The sequence below is a fragment of the Zeugodacus cucurbitae genome, chromosome X (assembly GCF_028554725.1).
Source record: "Zeugodacus cucurbitae isolate PBARC_wt_2022May chromosome X, idZeuCucr1.2, whole genome shotgun sequence".
In the NCBI taxonomy this organism is placed as follows: Eukaryota; Metazoa; Arthropoda; class Insecta; order Diptera; family Tephritidae; genus Zeugodacus; species Zeugodacus cucurbitae.
The window spans coordinates 31,087,275-31,106,833 of record NC_071672.1 but is presented as its reverse complement, the minus strand read 5'-3'; the positions used below and the strand labels follow the sequence as shown (position 1 = coordinate 31,106,833).

Sequence of the window (19,559 nt, the reverse complement as noted above, 5' to 3'; positions counted from 1 at the left end):
AGATGGAGTGTCGTCACGTATTTCCGTAATAGATAACCATCTATAAAAAAAAGTAATTCTTTGCAGCAGCTAAAGACAATATCTATATAATACCTAAATATTGAGATTTTGCAACAAGATTTTCTGAAATTAAAGGTTACAAAACCTTATTTGTTTACTGTTTAAATTATAAAAACCTAGACAAGATTCTACTATTTGCACTATGTCTACTTATACTTACTGACAAAGGAATGATTTAGGTTAGGTTGGGTTCGAAGTCTGTTCCCAGGAAACACTCTTAGACTATTAAGAACAGCCCTTTGTGATGTCACAAAAATTTAACTCCTTTATTTAAATTTAAGAATAGACAAAGCCCCTAGAACCTACCACAAATCTGCTGAAAAACCTTTTATATCCGCTAATTCACGACGATGCCCAAAAAAGTGAGATCCAAGGAACTTTTCCCTAGATCTCGCAAATGCGGAGCATTCCAAAGGAAATTTTGGGAAGATTCTACCTCATCCTCTTCCAAGCATCTTCTGCAGCTAGCATCCGGTAAAATGTTTAGTTTGACCGCGTGAATCCCGATAGCATGAGGTAACTGGCCCTTATACCAAGGGAAAAATTGATCTTACTGAGGACGAAGAATTCCCTGATCTTTTGCGATTTACTTTGGGCCAGAAGTGCTCCTACTTGTTCCCATTCCACGATATGTGACACCGACCTGCGTAGCCTAACAAGCTCGTCAGACTGCAATTTCCTGCGATTCCGCTATGGCCAGACACCCAAACTACTCTGATTTCGAAGTCATCCGATGCAACTGATAGTGAGGACTGGCAATCCTTTACCAGCCCGGAGCGCACAGTCATCGAGCTCAAGACTAAATAGCCGCTTTTCTATCAGAGGGGATCGTCACCTTTCAGGTGGCTACTGCGCTCCGCAGCACTGAAAGTCTTTAAGTTAGTTAGTAGTTAAAAAAATTTAATACCGATAATTAGTATGGCACAAGTCTGGCTTTGTTATTTGGCTCTGTGTCCAGTATGTAAAAAGACCTTCTGCCTGAATACGAGTTGTAATCTGAATAAGTTAAGCGTTCCGGTTAGCTCTGTTGTTTACTTGATTCTTCCAATTCGTTTCTGATTTTTTATAATAACTACCAAAAAATTTTTATTGTCAAAGTGTTTTCTCTAAATTTTCTTTAATATTTTACTTTATAGATAAATCTTATATGGTCGTGCGTCATCTTCCACATGTTTACATATTCAGTATTGCTGGTGATATTCTATGTATTCCCAACCGAATTAACCACACTAAATGTGGGCGAAGTTTTAAGAACAAATTTCAATGCAAATTCAGGTGGTGGCAGCAACATTGCAGACAGCGACAGTGTTGGCGTCGGCGTTGGCGGAATCGGTCTTGGCAGTGGACATAGTGGAGATATACCTGCTGGTATCAGTAATAGCAGAGGCGATAGTGGCAAAAATAAACGGTACCAATCGATCCAGCAGCAGTATTATTACCACCATCGTTCCAGTGATATAATTACAAGTGGAGCGGTATGTAGATACATATATTCATATAAGTGAATAATTTATTAAACCAGATTTCGAATTGGTTATGTTGAATTGATATACCATTTACGTATTCATAGTCCTTTTTTCATTTTTATTGCTCATCGTAACCTTAATCTACAGTTTACCGCATATTCATTGTGCATGAGGGCTCCCTTTAGCCTACGATATCGTGAAGCGCAGTGTCCAGCGCTGTAAGCGTGTTGTACCCTTAACAACTTTCCTCTAGAAATTTTACGTCTGATACACAGGTCCATCAGTTTCTCCAAAGTATTAAATTGAAATGAGGATAGACTGGGTCTGGTTTTCGGTATGAACGCCATGATGGTGGGATTTTTCTCGAGAATGCGTCTGAAACTCGCTGACTTGTGACAACCATCCACGTTTTCGCAAAAGGTGCTCAATGAGTTTCTCTTGGCTTTCTTTATTGCGGCTTTATGGACGGCAAGTCCCGCCTTATGCATTGCCCAATCGGAACTAGAGCCGCTACTGTGTGCTCTGTTGAATAATCTTCTGCTTAAAGATCTGATCTCTGATAGCTCCATTGTACACCAGGAAGGTTTGCCCTTGCCTTGCTAAAATTTCAGAGGACAGGTGCCTTCAAGAGCAGTCCTGCTCACTAAATGTGACACTCACAAAATGGCGAAAACCTAAAGGAAAACATAAAAGTTCGCACGAGGAGGGGCATATGTATGTAATTTTTTTTGAAGTTATACTTCTTATGCGACTTCGGAAAAGGTTGCGATAATTGTTTAACGCTTCAGTGGAGAGGCGATTGAACAATTAACACGAGAGAGAGAGAGAGAGAGTGAATGAGAGTAAAGCAGAGAACTTAAAGCCCTTGCCATGCTTATGCTATTTAAGCAATTCTTGTACTTCTTATACGACTTCGGAAAAGGTTGCAATAATTGTTTAACGCTTCAGTGGAGAGGGAATAGCGTTGAACAATTAACGCGAGAGTGAATGAGAGTAAAGCAGAAAACTTAAAGCACTTACCATGCTTATGCTATTTGAGCAATTCTTGTTTTTGTAGAATATTGTTTCAATTTTTGGTTGGTGACATATTCACATGTGTACCCATATGTATGATTGTATGCTTGCGCATTATTTTTCTTTCGTTTCTGCTTCATTTCTGCGAATTCTCAACTATTGTGTGTGACTTTTGGTTGAAATACTCTGTGTTGGCCGTTGAAAAGTTAAGACTATACTGCACAAGATCATTTCTGTAGTCAGTCTTCATTTATTTTCGTTGCAAATCGAAAGTATTAGCACCCGTGAAGAGGAGGTATATCGTTTTATCTAACAGCGTGAGGTTTATGAACTTCATTTCTAATTTTGTCTTGTGGCATATTAGAAATGATGTTTCTTCGATGATCGCTCGGTTACAACGGATAAATATACACTGGTGGTCACATAATTAAGGACACTCCGTTTTCTTTTAAAATATTGGTTTATTTTATAATTTAAAAGCCACATATTTTTTTAAACTTCAGTTACCATATTTATTATCTTCTAAGGTATAGATTTATTAAAAATTTAACGAACAAATTGTTTCCCATCTGAACCAAATAAATTACACTTGGATTCATCGCTCAAAAGTATTTGTTTCCAAAATTCTAAGGGTTTTCCGATATACTCCTTTGCAAATTTAATACGACTCTTTAAGTTTTTGTTTGATACGTGCAGTTTTTTTCTTGCGACGACATCTGATGGTTCGTGTTGATACATCGTTGGTCAGTTGATCCTTTATCGTGCCAATAATTTGCCTGGAAGTTAAAAAAGGATTCGCCTTGCAAACTCTACAAATTACACGATCGTCCTTTGAAGTAGTTTTTCTGGGCCGTTTTTTTCTTATTTTACTCCCTGTCCTCCGTAATGAATCAAAGCATTGTGAACCATTGTTTTTGAGCATAAAAGTTCCTTCGCTTCGGCTCTAATGGACATTTTTTCCTTCATGTACTTGTAAATAATCATTTTCCTCAATTCTGGAGTACAACTCTTTTTTCGACCCATATCTAACAGTTATTTTATTTGATATTGAATATTTAGTTAATATACCAATGATTTATACAACTTACCACAAGTTTTTGTGTTAAAATAATAAAAAATCCAATAAAAAAAATTGGTGTCCTTAATTATGTGACCAAGCACCAGCACACTCAAAATACAATAAATTCATCAAACCGCCGAATTTTAGTAAAAGTGTCTAAATTTGTCACTCAAAAACGTGCTACATTTTTGAGCACAGTTATAATATACCGTTGCAATTTACAGTGGGTCTCTAGGCAAAAATTTAGTGCTAAAAACATTGAACTGAAACGCGTGTTTTACTCAACTTTATTTTGTCCCTAATTATGTGGCCACCAGTGTATATCACCAAATTCATCGATGAGAGATAAAAAATTGTTCATCGGTAAAGCTTTATTACCGTTGTCATCGGTTTGTTTGCAAGCTTTTGCAGATATTATCGGAGAACCAGTAGAGTATAGCGAACAACCGGTACTCCTTGCGGGAGATTTCAATGTAAATTTCTCATTGCCAGAAGCTGAACCATTACTGGCATTCCTCAGAGAAATTTTCATTAGAAATGATCAATGGAAGAAATGGACCTAGGACAAAAGGAGGTACGACTATTGATGCGGTATTTGCGAGAAATATAGATAAAATAGATGTAAGGCATTTCATATCGTATTTTAGTTATCATAATCCAATTGTAAATATTATAGATATCAATCCGTCAGAACCCAGAAATGATAATTGATTTGGACTTTGCTTTATAAAATGTGCTTAATAAATTTATAAAATGTGAATTTAAGAATGTGTTGGTCACTCCACCATATTTTTATCCTTTCCCTCTCGCTAGTTTTCTTTCATACAAAATGATATGCATTTCTTGGAATATCACTAAGAAGTATAACTTCTTCCGCGCGTGGGGACTCCATGCACCTTTTTTTTTAAATTGAGCGTGGCCTCGCCCCTAAATAAGTTTTATTGTGAATATCTCGCAAACCAATAAAGCTATATCAACCAAACTTTCAGCAGTCATTTTTCTTACGTACCCATTACACACCATAAAAAATTATATAATGGGATATTAGCCACGCCCACCTCACATACAAAGGTTATGTTGAAAATTACTAAAAGTAGGTTAACTCACTAACGAAAAACGTCAGAAACACTAAATTTTACAGAAGAAATGGCAGAAAGAAGATGCACTCAGATATTTTCCAAAAATGGAAAATGGACGTGGAGCCATGGAAATGGACTTATATCAAAAACTACTCGACCGATTTCTATGAAATTCGGTACATAATACTTTCTGGAGACCCTGATGACACGCATGGAAAATGGTTCACAACCTCGACTACTTCCCATATAACTCAATTTTGAATTCCATCTAATTTCTTTACTTTGTAATTTATACATAAGGAACCGATGAAGATAGGGGAATAAAACTTTACACAAACACTGTATATCATCTGTGTCTAATACCTAATTATAGGTTTTTCAAAAATACGGTGGGCTTAATTCCGCATATATCGGTGTAGTGTGTAGTATTGGATATAGTGTACCTTGGTGTCGGTTCAAAAACTACGTCATCCCTAATATACTCTATATGATGATTTTCGTTATTCTATTGGACTTTATGCCGAATATATGGGTCAAATTGTGTTATCTTTATAAAATTAAATCAATCAATTGCGAGAGTATAAAATGTTCGGTTCCACCCAAACTTAGCCTTTCCTGACTTATTTAGACTGTTTAAGTCATAATGTGCTCTTATTTGTTTTCTTCTTCTTCAGCATTTACTTAAAGAACCTTTACAAGCGCAACAAAAAAAGTCGGGCCCCGGTGCATCGTTTTATCATTATGCCTACCATTTGAATCGCAGTAATAATCAAATGAGTAATAAATACAAATATAATCATAATAATAACGGCAGTTTTACAAACTACTACTTTGCGAATGACATCAAAAGCTATGCGAACAACAGCAGCATGTCACAGCGCAAGGCGGACGCCAGTGAGCCATTGTCAACTGATGCGCGGCCTGTCATCAAGGCCATAGGTGTGGAAGCGGAAGTTAGAAAATTGAGTAATAACAACAACACCAACATAAATGCGTATAATATTAATAAAAGTCAAGGAACTGACCACGAAAATACGCATGACGTAGGTCAGGAGACGGACGGCGATATTGACATCAACGTTGTTGTCAATGACATGACTGTTGGTAAGCTGCAGTCCTTGCAAGCATACAGCGCTGTGCTCGAACATACGCCGAATCACAGTAGTGGGCGTCACGCGTCCGGCAAACAAGCGAATAACTTGAGTTATGGTAATGCCAACAGCAGCGCTAGTGGCAGTCTCAACTACGAAAATCTACCGCTTAAACTACAACAACAGCAAATAATGTTACATTCAGACATGAGCTTATACACGCCAAATGTGCGTCCAAAACTAGTTAACATTATAGACTCGTTGCATGACAGCGCCGACCTCGAAGATCTGGACGACATCGACGTAGACAGCGAACTCTTGTACACAGTCGAAGCAGATACCGACAACAAAGACGCTGGCGAGTTAACGCTGCTGCAAGGCGCTGCTGCTAGGCCACAAATAAATGGCGCCGCTGACAAGCGCTCCTTCAATGTCTATACAAATCATAGCGGCGGTTTTGCGTACACCAACAATAACAACAATATAAACGCCACTTCAACCAAACTAAAAATTACAAAGAATGCCAAATCCAAAGTTCGCACAGGAACAAAACCATTACAAATCCTAACGACAGTAAAACAACAACAACTACTACAAATAGTAGCAAACGTTGCACTTCCAGTCGATAGATTGTATAAGAAGAATACAATAACAAATACCATGAGCACGTCAGTTGCGATTAACGGTGCTCCGACAACAACAACAACAGCTGTTGGAGCAAGTATCAACCAATTCAAATCAGCGTTGGGTGAAGTGGTTAAACTGAAAGCAAAAACAAAAACATAATTGATTAGCACAGCGCTAGTAAGTGTAGCTGTGCCAACGGAACAAAAAAACAACAATAGCAACAGCAGCAGCAGCAACAAAACACCAATAACACCAACAAAACAGCAATATACGCCAAAAAGGTAGTAGCAGAGTATGAGAGTATAATAATATAAATACTTACAAGTAATTTCCCAAAAACACTAGTTATTTAAGTAGCAAACAAACAAAAGAGAAAAACAAGACAACAAAAAAAATAAAAAAAAGAACAGATTACATTGTAAAAATAATGCTAAACACAATTTTCATTTAATGCACAATCTAGTACACATGCATATAATTGTACATGTTAATATGCATTCATACATACATACATATGGTACATAAAGTAATAATCGCAAAAAGCAAACAGCAGCACGCGAAATTCTTTTGCATAACCACAATTCAACCAACGCTAATATTTGTTTAATCTTTCGTTCAGGGCTTTTCGTAATAACCGCATGCAGTTTTTCACTATTGCCGTTATTAGTCTCCAACTTTCACAATAAATTTTCAATTTAATTTCTGATATTGTTTTCGTACCTCAAAGGTCAAATGTTGCAACAAGCTTCACACTTAAAAAATCTCCGATTACAAACACAAGAGTACCACAGGAAAAAGTTCAACGGTGTTATGTCACACGATCTTGGTAACCAATCACCCGACTCAAACCGTGAAATTATTTGCTCACCGAAGCGTTCTCTCAATAAATCCTTTGATTGATGCGATGTGTGGGTAGTGGCGCCGTCTTGTTGTGAAACCAAATGTCGCCGAGATCACGAGATTCAATTTCAAGCATCAAATACTCGGTTATTATAGCGCGATAACGCTCGCTATTGACGGTTACGTTCTCATCGGCAACATTTTCGATTTTTATGGACCGATAATTCCCCCGCCCTACAAACTACACCAAACCGTGGTTTTTTCTGTATGAAATGGCAGCTCTTACATCTCTTCTGGGACGAAGAGCCAAATGCGCCAATTTTTTTTTTTTCAAACCCATTGGGCCTGAAATGGATCTCATCGCTAAACATAATTTGGTTAAAAACCGGCCCATTCGAATAGTACGCTTAGTAGGCCGATTATAGCAATAGTTGAGCGAAACGTCGTAACACATTCTTTACAGAACGTGAGTTTTCGAAATAAAGTTGAACAATTTGTAAACGTTTAGGCGTAAGTCTTTCCATAATGAAATGCTGAACAAAAATAACATGACAACTTGACACAACTCACGTATGATCTTTGAAAAAAAAAACGCTATTGACAAAAAGATCTCTACTTGGATCACCCGATAAAACGAGCTATTAACGAACAACTTAATGCCCACTTGGGCAACTAAAATAGCCGGTCCTTGATGAAGCAAACTCCTAAAGACAAAACGATAATTAGCCTCAGTTGCTAGGAGCAAATAGTTCAGTAGATCTCCTGGCCACCCTATGCCAAAATAAACTCATAGTCACTTTGACCGTTAACCAACGCCTATCGAGTTGATACGAAAACCACTGATCCAGCGTAAAAGCGCAGGAGGATAGTGAGGCACTACTAGTTAGTTCTCAATGTGATGAGATTTCGGCTAGAGTGCACTTAAGAGCAAGCTCATCGGCTCGCAGTTTCCAGCGATTTTGCGAATGCTCGGTGTGGGCTGCAAGCGAAACGAGTCTGTTATTCAGTAACTTGATGTTATTAATTGTATAGAGTGTAAGCTCGCTCATATGCTGGCAGTGGCAGCACTTCGAAGTCGCAAAATCGTAGTAATTACCATTAGCAACTTTCTAACTGGCCATTGTTCCATCGGGACCCACGCTGTGTGGTTAAAAATTTTACCGGATGCTAGCTGAGAAGCTCCATGGAAGGAAACGAGGTGGAGTCAATTTGATTTTCATCACATTCCTCTGGAATGTACCGCCTTTGTAAGATCAAGAAAAAGATTTCTCGGATCTCACTTTCTCGAATAACGGCGCGAAATAGCGATTATGAAAGTGAAAAATCTGTGCAGACTTGTGGTAGGTTCAAGGTGCTTTATCGACTGCTATTACCTATTCTAGGAGGGATCCTGGCTTCACAAAGGACTTTTTTCATAGTCTACGTGTGTTTCCTACCAGCAACTTTTTGTACTGCTTACCTAGTCGAGTAACCGTGAAGTTCATATGAACTATGTATTACTTCCAATTAGTTTTTTCGTTAATTAAATAATTATTGCTCATCACCCTCACACACATACAGTTGTTCATCCCCACCTCAAAAACAAATTGAATGAAGAAGTTAAAAATACATATATCGAGCGTATACATAAATGTTCAAAAGTCATAATCTCAATTGAATAATCTAATGATATGAGGTATAAAGAATTATAAATCTTTTTATATTCAAATATGATAATAATAATAATTAGCACATACACTTACATACATACAAACACACACAATGCACAAGTGTCTGGCGCTGTTGTTGCAAACATGTGAACTACTCAAATTTGCTTTATTTTCCTTCTTCCAATATTATATATACATATATATTTTTGATTTATATAAAAGACCAAAAACAAAAAGACAGCAAACACGGAGATTAGCTGTATGTGGAGTATAATAAGAAATAAAAATGTGCATAAATTAAGTATAAAGTGGAAAATAAAACAGAGTATTAACTAATAAAGGTAAAGAGCTGTTTTCAATCAATCAAAAAGCATTATCTTTAATTTATTCAAGATGTGGAATGCCCACTTGCGGCCAAATGTAAGCTTTGCTGAAATTCGTTTTACGAATTTCTCTTTAGAACAACCCTAACGAACGTTCCTACCGTTTTCCCAAAATAGTACCCTCACTTCCCTTATTTTTCCACTCTCCTGGCGTAGCTTTTTACAATGTTATGAAAAAATAGCCTACGCTCCTACCTAATACTTTTATTTAGAAGACACAACAAGATGCCGCCTAGCGAGGAGCCAAAAGTGACCTTATGGCAGATTTTTATGTCTTTTCCATCGTATATGGTTTGTCTATTGCTTAACATATGCCTCAAGCAAGCCAGGAGGTTCTCGTTAATGGCGAATGAATCAATAGACGTTATCAGTGCAGCCGAGTTGGCATTGTTGAAATCGCGTTTTCCGGTTTTCTTTTCTGGTCAAGAACTGAAAGATTACTTAAAGAGCGACGAAGTTTAGCTATGTATTTGTCCCAGTTCGTTTCGGAATTGTTCCTAAACAACCGTTGGTCTATGCCCCTGATATTGACTGCGAAGTCATATATATGTACCTATGATCGGTATATGTATAACTCAATGGGACCCTCCAACCCGATACTATGCCAGCCGCGCTTTTTTATACAAATAGTTTTATCTAATACTAAGGTGGGATATTACCTATATTAATAGTAAGCAGGTCCCTTACATTACAGTCTGAGCTTTCCCAGGGGGTATGATGGGAATTGACATCTGTCCCAATAATAAGTTGTTTAATTCATTCCCTTATTTTTCTCAATTATTCCGTGTGAGGCGGAGTTGGAGAATCGAAGAGCAGTTAGAGAAATAAGAGATTTGCATTATTTACCACAGTGATGACCTAATTTTTTTGCATATGGTTTAAGCACTTTACGCCTTCCGGTCTTAGACCAAGTTTGGAGGCGAGCTAAATTGAAAAGGCGAAGAACGCTTTTTGGAATCACCACATACAAAACCTGCTCTAATGAAAAATCAAATGAAAATTTATCCTGATGATGACGACCTCAGTCAACATTTTAGGGATCATGCATCTACTCGTGCAACTTAATGGAGACCTCACCCCCATCCAAGAAGTGTGTTGGATGGGACATAGTTGGAAGAAAATGGGTCCTTGTGAAAACTTCTCCAACCTGTGACACCAGAAAAAAAGGAAAACAACGACGGCTTAAAACATCATTATATAATTCATTTAGTTTGCAATTATGTTGCTAAAAGATACAAAATTTAAGTAAGGTAAGAATATAAAGTAATCGAACAGCGAATATTTACCATAATAAACTCTGTTACTACTACAATTTAAATATAAATGTTACAGTTTCCCATTCTACCTTGCAAGTTGCCACACACTCACACTTTTTTACTACCACACTCTCATTTTCCGAACTTGAAAGCCATCTTGCTTTCAATTTCTGCGAGCAAGAAGTGTTTCAAGTTGATGATCAAGAAATGATCAGCTGAGTGCAGAGTCCTCCAATTTTCAAATTACAAGTATTAAAATTTTAAAATTAATGACGAATAAAGTGGAAATAAGTGAATTATTCCCTTTTACAAAATTGTACACAAGCAATGCATTTTATGGAAAATGAATCTTCCGACGTATCTACAGATTGATTTAAAATAAAGACTTGTGAATCCATTTTGGCGATAAATGGAAGCAGTTTCCTTGACGACGACAACAATAATAGAATAACAAGTTGCCTGCCGCCTACGTCACGGCTTTCACTTTATGCCAATTTTTACAATTAATTCGTGTGATCAACTTGAAAGCAAGTTCTGTCCCGTGTAACTGCTCATGTTCACGGTTGCCGTTATGGACCAATTGGACCAATTTTGCTCCATTTTGTCTCGTGGTCCATTGGGCCATCACTTTGTGAAATGGTCCATTTTGAATGCGATACTTTAGGAAATTTATTTTATCCAATAAATAGACCCTGTTTCGTTATCGCTTCAATAATATTCAGTGGTAGCATAGCTAATTGGTTTCACAACTGTTCTCGAAGTTATCGAATCTGGTAACACTAAACCGCTATGGAATTTGGGAAAAGCTACTCGGTTCGCCAATATAATTTTTGATTGTGAAAAATAATTGGACTTTTTCGTGCACTATAGGAATTTAGTTCTGGAGTGGAAATAGAATGGTAAACCAATGTCACTTATGTATTTTTAAATGTGTAATCTAACTTTGTTTATCGCATATTGCAAAGAAGAAAACAATGATCGATAAGATCCAAGTTGCTCATCGAAATTTTACTTAGTGATGACTGTTAAATTTAATGCATTAAATATTATAATGTTAGCGAAGGAACTCTGTCCTTCGAAGGGGCACCCTCATTACATTTGGTCGCCAAACGAGTTTTGTATTCACTTTATTTATTGTGGTATTATAGTGTAACTGATTTCCAAAATCTGTCGCTAACGATGAAACTCTACCCTGACTTCGATCCCTGGATTGTCAAATAAAAGTCACACTTTAATTGCTATACACAACTCTTTATTTCTAAATCCTTATAACGTAACACTTTATTACTTATTACTCTACTTTACAGCTCCAACTTATAGCTTTTTTACACTTTACTCGACAACTCTCTCCTTAGAATTGTCCTCACTCGACAACTCTCTTATTAGAACTGTGTGTTGCTGCCAGTCCGGCAGCCATTATATAGTCGATTGTAAGCAATACATCGAACATATTCGAAGATTCTGGCAACTACGAATATCGATCTCTACCCTGTAAGACAGGTACCGGCGAATTCTTCGGTGAAATGCCAGGGAGCGGTACTAGCAGATTTATGAAAGTTTCTATGCCATTCTTAAGGGCGAATTGACAAAAATACCCGAAACTATTGTGTACGTGTGATCGTTCATCTCTTTCTTGCACATTATGTGCTGAACACATAGAAGACGACAAGCGACGAGCGACATCAGTCAAATATTGAAATACACGCGTTCTTATGGGCACAGATTTTTTGACAACAGCACGACTACGCGACAACAGGCTTGTAGTTGTCGTTGTCGCCAAATTAGAAATGTTTCAAATTTTGTCGACGACAATGGCCGCTGAAGAGCTGCCACTAATATGTGAAATGAAAAATTATTCAAAGTACTAACAAGTATGACCTTATTTTGCCAGCAGGAGCGTAAAATAGCTTTGATATATCATTTATAATAGCAATCGATTATTTAAAATAAATAAATCGACACATTTTTACATTTTTTGCACAAATAATTTCACTTTAAACTAAATATGTAAATTTTATTGAAGTGAACGATTTTAGTACGGCAACAATGAAAATGCTTTTTGATATGTCGCTACCGTCTCCAAAAATGTTCAAGCCGCTGGCTTCAACGCGACATTTGTGATCAGCCCTCGCTACGTCGTGTCGTGTCGTCGTCTTTGTGTTCAGCACTTTACATTCATCATTTAACAATTTATTATACCTCTTGCACGATTCTGTGAATGATCTTGGTACAATCACGAATGAAAGACCCAAAACTGCGAACCAAAACTACAGTGCACTTTCAGTACTGTTCTTGGTACTATTACCCGCTATTTTCGGTTAGTTCTACCAAAATCCCAAATGAGAATTTAATAACAAAACCATTAATTATATTTCATATTTATTGAAAATATCATGCCATTTAGGTGTTATTATTATATTTAATTTATACATGTATTATCGTACTACACTATATACATATGTATGTATAAAGAATTGAATAGTTGAACAATTTTTGATATCTGACAAAGGCTGGAGGAAGAATGGCAAATGTCAAATACCCTGAGCGGCCTGGAAGTGTAAGCTGCGCACATTATGTGAGGACTCTTTTTTTTCTTTAGGAGTTTTTGTAAGATCTGTTTTTTCATTAATTTCACTAGTACAAGATTCATCCAATTTCTGGGAGGAGGGTTTCTATAAAATATAAAGTAAAATTTGAATTTTTACAACATAAAAGTTGGTAATAATTACCTTATGTTTCAGGAATTCTAAATATAGCACGGGCAACGTTCTAGTCATAACATCCATGCTATTCCTGTAGTATTTCCATTGAACTAATTTCAGTGAATCCATGTCCTTGTAAAGCGATACAACAACTTTATGATTCCTCAATACAAGGTGAAAATTAATCAAAAAAGTCCTCCTAATTAAACATACAAGAAGTTTTTAAATTTTTATGATCACAAACATTCACTTAAATTTACCGTCTAATTTCTATGTGTCAGCTGCTGGTATGGCCAACTGAAGTGCCGGTAAGTCCAAAAATACTGCATTTACTTTGCCCTCTAGCTCATTGGCAAAACCCAATTGACACACGTCACGATGATAAACGGTTACAAAATCACCTAAACCATGTCGTTCCAATTCTCGTGCTTGTTTTGACCAAAAGGTTTAATTGCACGTAAAAAAAGTGACATTAATCCTAATATCTGGTGTGTAAATGATTTTTGTTCCATGTAGCAGCATTTGCATCCATAGTTCTTGCTTGTAGCACATATTCCATCGCTTCGAAAGTTCTACGCTGCTACCATAAGTGACACCAATAAGTTTGCGTACCTTTAACGCGCCGTATGAGGTTTAAAATATCTGTATGGATTTTGCGTGCTTCGAATTGACAATGAAATATTACTGTATCACCTTCTTCAATTCCATATTTTGGATTTAGAATACTATTATTTTACGTTTTACTTATTTAAAAATCCGTGCTTCTATAATTTAAACTTTAATTAGGCTGCAGATCATTGATTTAAATAAAACACGCAAAATAATACTTCACAAGCAGCCATGATATATGTATGTAGCTCAAAACAAAACTTGTTCAAACACGTAAACTTTGGTTGTTTCTTTCTATCATTCAGGGTTCTGTACGAGAGAAGAGTTGAGGTAAATGTTTATGCACATTTTGCCCTTTGTTGCATATGTGTGTATGTAGTGGTGTTATTAAAATTTCTTTGAATGTGTTGGAGTTTTAGTACCCATGACTTGCTGGGTACACGTTTACTTTTTGCTGCCAACACTGTTGGACCTATTTTATTTAGCATTTGGGACAGCAAGAATTTTATATAGTACATATAGTTCAGCGTGGTTTTTGTTTCAAACCACCTGACCCGGCGGCGAACTCTCTTCCGCCTTAGAAGCAATGATTTTATTGAGTTAATTTTTGTATGAGGATAATCCAAGAATGATATATATAATCTAAAAAATGCTCTCTCTCTCTTCAGTGTAGCACCTTGTGACAGACGATATTTTTCGTTTTATAATCAGGTGCAAGAACAAATAATGCTGACCATGGGGCACTTTCGTCCATTCGAACAACATGACCCAGCCAGCGTAGCCTCTGCCTTTTTATTCGCTGGACTATGTTTATGTCGTCGAACAACACATCCAGCTCATCATTTCAACTTCTGCGGTATTCGCCGTTGTCAAAGTTTAAGGGAACATAAATCTTCCGCAAAACCTTTCTCTCGAAAACTCCTAGTGCCGTCTCATCGGATGTTGATACCGTTCACGCTTCTGCACCATAAAGTAGGACGGGAATGATGAGGGACTTGTAGAGTTTAGTTTTTGCTCATCGAGAGAGGACTTTACTTTTCAATTGCCTACTCAGATCATAAACACAAATACTTTGCACAAATGGAGGATTACAATAGCTACAACTTTTCTTAGGTTTGTACTACGGATATAAATACAATATTTTCTAATCGTTAATAACAATTTCTATTTCTAATATTTTTCAGGCATGATAAACAAGACAACAACAAATCCCATCGACGATAGTGCGCCACCTCTCTCTCTCCTTCGCAGTTCGGCGCCAGTTGGAGATTCCAAGTGTAACCAGGTCGCTCTCCACCTGGTCCCTCCAACGGAGTGGAAGTCTTCCTCTTCCTCGGTTTCCTCCGGCGGGTACTGCATCGAACACTTTCAGAGCTGGAGTGTTTTCGTCCATTCGAACAACATGACCTAGTCAGCGTAGCCGCTGTCTTTTTTTCGCTGAACTATGTCAATGTCGTCGTATAACGCGTACAGCTCATCGTTCCATCGCCTGCGATATTCGCCGTTGCCAATGTTCTGAGGACCATAAATCCTGCGCAAAATTTTCCTCTCGAAAACTCCTAGTGTCGTCTCATCTGATGTTGACATCGTCCAAGCTTCTGCACCGTAAAGCAGGACGGGAATGATAAGCGACTTGTAGAGCTTGATTTTGGTTCCTTCTCGGTTTAGCTCTGCACCTCTTATAATTTTTTCCAGCATCAGGTTAAAAAAATCGCACGATAGTGAGTCACCTTGTCTGAAACCTCGTTTGGTATCGAACGGCTCGGAGAGGTCCTTCCCAATCATGACGGAGATTTTGGTGTTGCTCATTCGTAATAGTAATGGAATTTTATTTGAATTGTATAACAACAACTACAAAAAATAAAAATGTAATAATTAATACTAAATTTATATATGAAATTAAATTTCGCGTGTGAACGCAATGAGTGACACCAAAACAGTATCTGGTGATAAGCGACAGTAATATTCGAGTATGAACAGGGACTAAGAAATTTTTACGTGCTCTCAAATCAACAATTGCACTAATATAGCGCCATCTTGTGGTGATGGGATAAATGTTAAATATTGTAACGAAAATGGTACCAGAACAAACTACCCAGCAAGTCATGGGTACTGAAACTCCAACACATTCAAAAAAAATTTAATAACACCACTACATACACACATATGCAACAAAGGGCGAAATGTGCATAAACATTTACCTCAACTCTTCTTTCGTACAGCACCCTGAATGACAGAAAGAAACAACCAACCCTGCAAGACAGGTACCGGTGAAATGCCAGGAACGGTACTAGGAGTTTCAATGAAAGTTTCTATGCCATTCTTAAGGGCGAATTGACAAAAGTACCCGAAACTATTGTGTACGTGTGATCGTTCATCCCTTTCTTGCACATTTCATTCATCATTTAACAATTTATATATACCTCTTGCACAATTCTGTGAATGATCTTGGTACAATCACGGATGAAAGACCCAAAACTGCGAACGAAAACCACATGTGCACTTTCAGTACTGTTCTTAGTACTATTACGGATGAAATACCTAAAACTGCGAACGAAAACTCCACGTGCACTTTCAGTACTGCGACCCACAAAAGCCCTGAAACTATACCCGCAATTTTCGGTTAGTTCTTCCAAAATTCCAAATGAGAATTTAATAACAAAATCATTAATCATATTTCATATTTATTGAAAATATCATGCCATTTAGGTGTTTATTATTATATTTACTTTATAAATGTATTATCGTACTACACTATATACTTATGTATAAAGAATTGAATAGTTGAACAATTTTTGCTATCGGACAAAAGCTGGAGGAAGAGTGGCAAATGTCAAATACCCCGTACGGGCTGGAAGTGTAAGCTGCGCACATTATGTGAGGACTAGTTTGGTTCCTTTAGGAGTTTTTGTAAGATCTGTTCTTTCATTAATTTCACTAGTACTAGATTCATCTGGGAGGAGGGTTTCTATAAAATATAAAGCAAAATTTGAATTTTTATAAAGTTTGTAATAAAAGTTGGTAATAATAACCTTATGTTTCAGGAATTCTAAATCTAGCACGGCACCGTTCAAGTCTTAACATCCATGCTCTTGTTCTCGTGTTTGAACAAGTTTTGTTTTGAGCAGCCATGATATAGCTTGTGAAGTATTATTTTGCGTGTTTTATTTAATTCAGTGATCTGCAGCCTAATTAAAGTTTAAATTATAGAAGCACGGATTTTTAAATAAGAAAACCGTAAAATAAAAGTTTTCTAAAGCCAAAATATGGAATTGAAGAGGGTGATACAGTAATACTTCATTGCACTGTCAATTCGAAACACGCAATAGAAGCTACGCCAACAATGGTCAACATCAATTGCGAAACCACTGAATATGTAAATAATTGTTGAATATAATAATATTATCTTGCCTTACATTTTAATTAATTTTCACACAGATATTTCAAACCTCATACGGCGCGTTAAAGGTACGCAAACTTATTTGTGTCACTTATTGTAGCAGCGTAGAACTTTCGAAGCGATGGAATATGTACTGCAAGCAAATCCAGAACTAAGGATGCAAATGCTGCTACATGGAACACAAATCATTTACACAACAGATATTAAGTTTATGCCGGTATTCTGCGAGCAGTCTCAAGTCTCTAATAGAGACGAATCTGTGGTGTAATCTCTATAGTGACTTTTTGGTATTCTGGCGAGTTTGTCTCATCTCTATTTGAGCAATATCAGTCTCTAATTTGTGATGTGCTTTAAACCAGGTCACAGAAAAACAAGAGCACAATAATGGTTGATGCAATTGGCCTAATATATATTATAATGAAAAAAAAAACGAGAAGAAGAGAGGTAATGTATTAATATTTGTAATTTTGCAATAATGGATAACAAAGTACCTATGTTTTAGCTACACTCGTAGGCGCAATCTGGCTATTTTGCGCAACAAGGAAGATCACTTTTTATATGAAGAAAATACGTTTAGGAAATTCTTTCGATTTCCAAAACACAAATATGTATGTATATATATATCCAAAATCTAAAATATATAATAATCATAAAATAATGAATTTGTATTTTTTACAATTATTTACCTTCGATTGCCATTATGCTCAAATGTAAGGATGAGAACATGTGTTAGTCGATTGTTAGGTTGTTAACATTTTTCATATTTACTTAACAATTGATTCAGATAAAATGCATATATTACGCATTTATTATAAACTATTTCAGTATTATTTTCATTAATAGTATTATCCAATTATTTACAAGAAATTTTTCTGCTGAAATTTGGTAAAAAAAAAACTAATTGCGTGCAATCAATTCATAAAGTATCATTGTGAACATGCACTCATCTCTAATCAACTAAAATAAACAGCTGATAGCTTGCTTTTCTTTTCACCACACTATTTGGTGAACTTTTTTGAGACTGTATCAGCCAGAATACCAAAATGATACTTCCTGACTAACAGGGTCGCCAGTTCGCAATTGTGACAAATAAAGACATGAGACAAATGTGACAAGCAGAATACCGGCATTAATGTGACTTTTGTACGTGCAATTAAACCTTTTGGTCAACACAAGCACGAGAATTGGAACGACACGACGTGTGTCAACTGGGGTTTGCCAATGAGCTAGAGGGCAAAGCAGTTTCAGTATTTTTGGGCTTACCGGCACATGGCCGTGCCATTAGCAGCTAAAACACAGAAATTAAAGGGTAAATTTAAGTGAATGTTTGTGCTCATAGAAATTTAAAAACTGTTTGTATGTTAAATTAGGAGGACTTTTTTGATTCATTTTCACCTTGTATTGAGGAATCATAACTTTGTTATATCGCTTTACAAGGGCATAAATTCACCGAAATTAGTTCAATAGAAATAATACAGCAAGAGCATGGATGTTAAGACTTGAACGGTGCCGTGCTAGATTTAGAATTTCTGAAACATAAGGTTATTATTACCAACTTTTATTACAAACTTTATAAAAATTCAAATTTTGCTTTATATTTTATAGAAACCCTCCTCCCAGATGAATCTAGTACTAGTGAAATTAATGAAAGAACAGATCTTACAAAAACTCCTAAAGGAACCAAACTAGTCCTCACATAATGTGCGCAGCTTACACTTCCAGCCCGTACGGGGTATTTGACATTTGCCACTCTTCCTCCAGCTTTTGTCCGATAGCAAAAATTGTTCAACTATTCAATTCTTTATACATAAGTATATAGTGTAGTACGATAATACATTTATAAAGTAAATATAATAATAAACACCTAAATGGCATGATATTTTCAATAAATATGAAATATGATTAATGATTTTGTTATTAAATTCTCATTTGGAATTTTGGAAGAACTAACCGAAAATTGCGGGTATAGTTTCAGGGCTTTTGTGGGTCGCAGTACTGAAAGTGCACGTGGAGTTTTCGTTCGCAGTTTTAGGTATTTCATCCGTAATAGTACTAAGAACAGTACTGAAAGTGCACATGTGGTTTTCGTTCGCAGTTTTGGGTCTTTCATCCGTGATTGTACCAAGATCATTCACAGAATTGTGCAAGAGGTATATATAAATTGTTAAATGATGAATGAAATGTGCAAGAAAGGGATGAACGATCACACGTACACAATAGTTTCGGGTACTTTTGTCAATTCGCCCTTAAGAATGGCATAGAAACTTTCATTGAAACTCCTAGTACCGTTCCTGGCATTTCACCGGTACCTGTCTTGCAGGGT

The 19,559-nt window shown here is 36.6% G+C and overlaps 1 protein-coding gene and 1 non-coding gene across 7 annotated transcripts in view; both read left to right on the top strand.

The window, feature by feature from the left end:
- LOC105219998 (inactive rhomboid protein 1) overlaps nucleotides 1–19,105 on the top strand; it is a 30,221-nt gene extending 11,116 nt beyond the window's left edge. For 5 of the 6 annotated variants that reach the window (XM_029045517.2, XM_054235329.1, XM_029045516.2 and 2 more), the window contains 2 exons: nucleotides 1,197–1,535; nucleotides 5,354–6,660. In XM_029045517.2, coding sequence (XP_028901350.1) covers nucleotides 1,197–1,535; nucleotides 5,354–6,556 — 1,542 coding nt within the window. In that variant the 3' untranslated portion in view covers nucleotides 6,557–6,660. Of the gene's footprint in view, nucleotides 1–1,196; nucleotides 1,536–5,353; nucleotides 6,661–14,504; nucleotides 14,950–15,020; nucleotides 17,213–17,274; nucleotides 17,681–17,738; nucleotides 17,845–18,841 lie in introns of those variants that run through there. The other variant, XR_008472102.1, reaches the window with a different exon arrangement.
- On the top strand, nucleotides 2,749–2,960 carry LOC114805070 (small nucleolar RNA U3). Its single transcript, XR_003753164.1, has one exon. It is a non-coding gene; the product is annotated as a small nucleolar RNA U3 (small nucleolar RNA).
- Nucleotides 19,106–19,559: the final 454 nt, after the last annotated feature.